Source organism: Castanea sativa, chromosome 11 (genome assembly GCF_040712315.1).
Source record: "Castanea sativa cultivar Marrone di Chiusa Pesio chromosome 11, ASM4071231v1".
NCBI lineage: Eukaryota > Viridiplantae > Streptophyta > Magnoliopsida > Fagales > Fagaceae > Castanea > Castanea sativa.
The window spans coordinates 32,711,443-32,718,725 of NC_134023.1; the positions used below are offsets into that span (position 1 = coordinate 32,711,443).

The 7,283-nt window shown below is 33.9% G+C and overlaps 1 protein-coding gene across 1 annotated transcript; it reads right to left on the reverse strand.

The window, feature by feature from the left end:
* Positions 1–634: 634 nt before the first annotated feature.
* LOC142617689 (pentatricopeptide repeat-containing protein At2g46050, mitochondrial) lies at positions 635–3,349 on the reverse strand. Its single transcript, XM_075790642.1, has 2 exons — positions 1,274–3,349; positions 635–688 (listed from the first exon to the last, which is right to left on the reverse strand). The coding sequence occupies exon 1, from the start codon at positions 3,347–3,349 to the stop codon at positions 1,322–1,324; it is 2,028 nt and encodes a 675-aa protein (XP_075646757.1). The 3' UTR covers positions 635–688; positions 1,274–1,321.
* Between the last annotated feature and the right edge of the window lie 3,934 nt (positions 3,350–7,283).

Below are 7,283 nucleotides of genomic sequence, written 5' to 3' on the forward strand. Positions count from 1 at the left end.
ACAGAAAGTTTCTTTAGCATCTAACTTTTAGATTCACGTTAGATAGTGCTTATTTGCTAAAAACTAAAAATTTATTATTAAAAATATTATAACAAAATAATTTTTAAATATGTGAATAGTACTATGAGATCCACATTTACCTAAAAATCTATAAAAAAGTGAGTTTGGTAGTACGTGAACAGTATCCATTGGACCTACCAAAAAAACGCTGATAGCGCGGATTGGGCAAAACGCCCAATCCAAACGCACGCTTAGTATATGTTTGACAAAAATTATTTTTGCCAGCTTATTTTAGTATTTAGTTTATTTTTTCTATTATTTATGAGCTTCATTGCACTTTTTGGTATTATTCATAGGTCTCACGGTACTATTTCAGCTAACTTTTACTTTTATGTACAGTACTTTTAGTCAAAAAAATTCAATTTTAGCATAATAAGCGGATTCCAAACAGATCCTTAGTGTCCATTTGGTAAAGATTATTTTTGCCAACTTATTTTACTATTTAGTTTATTTTTACGACTATTCGTAGATCACATTGTACTATTCAACTAGCTTTTACCTTTGCCTAGTAATTGCAAAATAAATATGTTCTACACAAACTATGCATCTCTTGACTTGGTTCCCACTCACTTACAAATTGTAGGATAGACTTCAAGGTGCTTCATAAGTATATTTAAAATCCTGAAATCTGAAGCAGACAATCATAAACTTATTAAATGAAAAATCAAGACAGCACAACATGAACCCTAGAGGTTTAAGTGCATAGGCAGTAATAAATTATCTTTCACAATAAATATTTTCTGTATGAAAGCACAGTTGATTCTCTTCAAGTTCAGGAGTGAAAAAATATAAGAAGATATGCTTGTCAAATATTGCTTATGCAGAGTTGAGACTACAAAGGTAAGGGGCATAAAAACAAATAATTAATTTGTGATATTATTTTTTGAACCCAATAATAGTTGAAAGTTGGGAAAAACATTTTTGAATTGTTGGGTCAGCAGTTACAACAAAATTCGATGATGATTCAAGGATAACATAAGGAAATGGGAAATAAATTTGAGTGAAGGAAAAAAAGAAAAAAGAAAAAAAGAACATTATTGTATAAACATACATATTCTTTCAGTTCCAGAAAAACTGGCATGATTTGGAACAGTAAAAGATTATGGAAATACCATAATATTCATGAACACTCCCTGGAAGTGGTATTTTGACATGTGTACATATTTCAGGATATGTGACTATATTATTGTTAGAGAAATTTACAAATCCTTACCTCAGAATGTGAAGCAAACTAACCACTTGAGGTGAAAAAAATTCTGGATCAGCCATGGAAGTTCAGTGCACAATCATCTAAAAAACTGTCAGACATAGTGTTTATATTGCAAATATGATTGTCCTCTTTCATCAACCTAAGCAATGTTCCTAATATAACATAAGCTTGTAAGGCTTGTGGGTGAGATTTATCACTTGACACAAAGGTATGAACATTACTAGAAATCTGTATCCAACTATAACCTGGAACTTTAAAATCACACCTGTCCCTCATTATTTTGCGTACACTTGCCAAATCATGCCAAAGCCTTTCAGAAGCATACAAGTTAGACATCAGAGTATAATTCGCAGGATTGTTCGGCTCTAATGCAAATAACTTTTCTGCGGCCCATTTTGCTAATCTAAGATTTTTATGGACTTTACATGCTCCAATGAATGCTCCTAAGGTATTTGACCCAGGTTCCATTGGCATTGAGGTCAAAACATCAAATGCCTCATCCAAAAGACCAAAGCGCCCAAAAAGATCTATAAGACAGGCATAGTGCTCTGAGTTCGGAACAATTTGGTAGTAACTGGTCATCAAATTGAAGTAATGCAGGCCCTTCTTTACTAGGCCCCCATGGTTACAGGCAGAGAGAAGCCCAAGAAAAATTATTGGATCTGGCCTAATGCCATAAGATAACATCTTCTCAAATAACTCGGTAGCTTCTTTGGTAAGACCATGGAATGCATATGCACATACAACTGAAGTCCATGTAACAAGATCAGGCTCTAAAACAGAGCTGAAGCATTGATATGCACCAAGGATGCTGCCACATTTGGAGTATGCATTTATCAGAGCATTGGATATCGATAAAAAGGCTTGAAGCCCTAGCTTAATAGTACTAGCATGAGCTTGCATAATTTCACTAGTGGCAGACAAGTTGCCACATGAGCTAAGGATGCTAGCAAGAGTTAATTCATCAGGATAGAAACCTGCTTTAAGCATTTTCTTCAGAAGTTTCATAGCTTCCTTCCCATCTCCATGCTGTCCGTAAGCCACAATCATAGTATTCCAAGACACAACATTTCTAATGTTCATCCCATCGAAAGCCTTGCAAGCATCATCGATACTTTGATTATTTGCATACATATCAACAAGTGCACTCACCACTTGAACATCTAAATCAAAAGAGTTTCTTACAATAAGGCCATGGATTTGCTTTCCCAAATTACAAGATTCCAACGTACCACACAAACTCAGCAGGCTACTGAATGTAAACTCATCCCCCTTCACACCTTGCAACTGCATCAAATTGAAGACCCCAAAAGCCTCTTTGGCCAAACAATTAGAAACATAGCAAGATACCATCACATTCCACAAAACCAAATCTCTAGACAAAATGCCATCAAAAGCCCGTCTAGCATCTCCCACAAAGCCACATGTTGCATACAACTTGACGAGAGCACTACCAACAAAACTATTCAAGTCAAACCCCGCTTTCACTATAAAACAATGCAGTTCTTTACCAATCACAACATCATCCAACTCAATGCATGCACGAAACAAACCGTTAAAAGTTATATCATCTGGCCATACCATTTCCAACAACATTCTCCTAAAATAAGAAATACCCAGATAAAGGTTCGACCTATTATTACTACTAAAGTCAACAACACCACAAATAACAGTGTTCCATGACACCACGTTTCTCACACGCATATCATCGAACAGTCTCTGTGCATCATGAAACTCCTTGCATCTAACATAAACACTCAAAATCTGGTTCTGCAAGGACAATACATTATACAATCCCAACTCTATCACATGTGCATGCAGTTGTTTTCCTTGGGGAAGAAATCCCATTTTGGCTGAGACTTTGAGGGCATTGGAGCAAAAAGAATGGGCCGAGTGAGGATCGCTGAAATGGGTTGCCTCGGAAATAGGCATTTTGGCTCTGAGTCGACTCAGAGGGAGAGATGAGTCGTTTTTTTGAGCATTTTGGCTGGTTTGAGCTGAGGAAAGTATTGGCGGGAAGGACAACTGCCGTTTGAAATGGACGGTGGGGATCGAAGATGAGCGGCATTTGGACAGCATATGATGATGATTGATAATGAGACCCAACGTTCAGTGATGGTTAAAAACTTTTACAATGGAGGGGGAGAGTGACCCGAAACGCCAGCGTTTTGTTTTGAATTGTAAATAACACTAGCTTATAACCAATACCTAAGCATGGATGATAAATTCAAGTAATGTAATTAGATGCATATTAAATTTCTACCTAGGTTTAATACTATTTATGTTCATTTTTAGATTTGTAATAAGGATATTATTTGAATAGTGTATGCGAATTATTAAGTGAACGTTTGGATAGTGTCTTGCGTGTCCAGCATTCAGCGTTTAAGGTTTTTTGGTGGGTCATGTGCACTGTTCACGGGACTCGCAAGTACTTTTTTCACCAAAAATAACTTCAAAATTAGGTCCCACGACACTATTCACACATTTAAAAATTATTTTGCTACAGTGTTTTCACTTTTCAACAATAAACGATATCCAAACACACCCTAATTCTTGATGACCTATAAAAAAAAAATGGATGAAATTTGACAACAAACTTGGTCAAGCTACAAACCACTTACATATTTTTCTTGGATGTGAATCTTGACAAATCTACTATTAGTTTACATTTTCTTCATAGTTTTAAAAATCAGACTAGGAATTGAGCACCAATCTAATTCATAAAACCCCTAAAATTGCTAAAAATCAGTCAAAACCAGGAACTGGGTGCAAAAGCAATTCTTTGACCGTACCAGTTATTAAAACCACGATTTTCTTCATATATTTTCCATGTTTGTAAAATTTTCAGAAAATTAAAAATCAATAGTTATATCATCAATCAAATTTTTGAATTTTAAGTTTTTGTAGTCTATAATTATGCACAAAAATAAGTTTATGAATCGAATAATAAATAACATTCAATTGACACGAAATTTGACATATGTGTTAAGAACATAAAAAACATGCAATCTAATTGTTAGATTTTTAAAATATGTAGTCATATTAATTTATTAGTTGGAGTTGTAGTGCTATAATTAAGTTTGTAGCCAAATTTTGTCTCAAACAAATTGTTCAATCTTAAAGATTTTGATTTAGAAAAAGAAATATTTTGTTACTTCTTTTACTTAATTTTGTTATTGTGATGTAATAAATTTATTTTATGTTTATATTTTTCAAATAAGATATAAACAACCAATTTTTAAGATTATGATTAAATTTTCCACTGAAACTTTTATTTATTTGAAGTAGTCCAATTTTTAATCTCTCTTGGTCATGAAATCCTAATTGGTCAATCTCTCCTCTCTTGAACTCTAAACTGAAATCCCACCTCGCGTCTATCTCCAATCCCATCTGTAAAGTCAATTTCTCTCAATTCCCTCTTTTATGTTCAATTTCAATCCTTCGATTTCACCTTTTGCAATTCAATATCTCCAATTTTTAAAAATCTGTAGGGTTTTTGGTTTTCTTAATTTGAAAATGGAAGGGAACAGACAAAGCATAGAAATGCTTGAGAATCAGTAAACAGTGGAAGTTGGAGATCAAAGCTGAGCCTTAAAAAATTCATCTCCAAAGCTCATCGTCTTAATCCCACACTACTAGTCCATGATCTCTTATTGAAGATAGAGAAAGAGAAAGACTACAATGGGCCCAATGATATCCACAAGCCCAAGACTCTTCCAGGCCCACTAATAATGGCCCATCAAAGCCATTAAAATTCAAAAAGAGTTTTGCAATCAGTTTTTTCTCTTCTTCTATTTATTTATTTATTTTTGGAGAGAGAGTTTAGTTTTTTCTCTTCTAATTACTAATTAGAGCACTATCTATCTAGGAATGAGGTAACAAAAACATGTTGGAAATCTGTTAATAAGTGTGATGCTATCATCTTCTAATGATTCTCATTATATACATCTTACTAACAAGTAGAGGTTGAAAGTAATGATAATAAAGGGTTGTTGATTTGACCAAATGATTAAAACAAGACCAGCGTTTTTTTTTCCTCGGTGGAAATGATATTCATCATATGATCAAATCCAGCTCGCTATTTAGTCACTTAAATGAGTAAAACTATGATTCCAAACCAATCATGTTTTTTGTTTTTTTTTTAATGTTTTTTCATAAGAAAATTTGTGTTATGTCATCCACACATTCATTTCCAATGACAGCTTCAACTGTGGGATGAAAACTCATGGCAAGTAAAGGCAAACCTAAGGTTCATATTTTAATGATTGAACACGTGGTTGGGGAAGTTAAACTAGATGTGACAAATTTGAACTGCTTTGCTGTGACAATTTGAACTGTTTTGCTTCAATTTCGTTTAGGTCCCTTTTCAACATTAATTTTTATATCGTTTTCTATCATGTGAAACTTCCATTTTCTTGAAAGGAAAAAACTTTTAAATACAATTTATTTTGAATTGAAATCGTGAGTTCGAGATAAAAGGTATGTAATAAACACTACTCTTTTTTTAAACCTTTTGCTTGTATGGTCATTGCTTATTTGCTTAGCTCTCTATGGTTCAAGCAGCTAGCTAGGCTCTATCTTTGGCAATTGTCACCTCTCTCCAGTGGCCAGACTCAATCCTCGACTATCATAAGCTCGCTCTTCACTTGTCAAAAGGTCTCGTTGGCCTCCCAAACCTTGTTTTTAGCTCCCTACAACTCAGACTTCCTCCACCTTTGCTTGACCTTGTTGTGCTCTATAGGGACCATGTTGATTGCCGCCCAATATTTCTCCATTTTGTCATGCAATTGAAGTTGCAGCTCGGTTATTCTTATCTCGGCCTCATGAGAAGCATGGATAGCTTACATAGGAACAAAAGTTGGTAGCTGCATGAAAAGACCTATCATAATATACCAGACTTGCTTCTCCTGGTAAGCACTAAGCCCAACATTAGTCGATGCCCAAAAACTAGTGACTGCAAATTACTCCTTGTCCATACCCTTACTTGAGTTTGAAAAAAGGGGTTCTTTAGGGGCCATGTTGAGTTTGAAAAAAGGGAATTTATCAGGGCTCACTCATAGTCTCTTTACTTAAAATAGGACCTTGGCTTGGTCTGCAGGTGGTAGATACAACCATACAACCATATGACTATATGACTTCCGCAGACATCTGCTCTTCAATTTCTCTTTTCGATTCTTCACCTTTAGTCTCTCTGACTTGTCATCTAATTAACTTTATTTTGATTTTAGTAATTTGGTTTAGTAGTATTTTATTTTTTTGAACATTGTGAAGTCATCTAGGCCTTAGGATTTGAATTCTAATTGTATATATAGATGTGAATGAAAATTTTTAGGTATACCTCTATATATATATAAACAATTTGAGATTTAGGTTGTGGAAGTAGATTTGTGTAATTTGTTCAAAATTTTTGTAGTTTTGTTAGATGTGGGTTTTGATACTTGAGAGGGGCTTGTGGAAGGCTTTAGAGAAAACCGACATTGGGGATGTTCTAGAAGAATCCATTGTGAATGTTATTTTTTATCTTTTTTTTTTTGTGGCATGAGGTTTACCTCTATATGAGAGGAATGAAGTATGCTCTCGAAGTACATAATAATTTTTCAATATATGTTGAACTATTTTTTATAATAAAAAAATTTATTTTAATTATTGATTAAATGATCATTTAAATGGCATCTTTACTTACAAATATATTAATAGCATATATGCATAATATCTCATAGATGCATTGGATATGACTAATTGATTAGAAAATTTTTCATATGCAGTGCCTTTAAAACCATCGGTCATAGTTATCAGAATCCTAAGATCCCAATCTTTCTAGGATATGTATTGAAATAGGATCTATGTGGGATTTCGATCCGAATCTTAGAATCTGATACCAAAAATTATGTGCTATGAAGGATTTTTTTTTTTTTTTTTTTAACTTATTTCTGGCCTCCAAATGGAGCCCAAAGGCCTTAAATTGATTAAAAAAAACTAATAAATAGATCACTTTAGCAACATAGCTCAAATT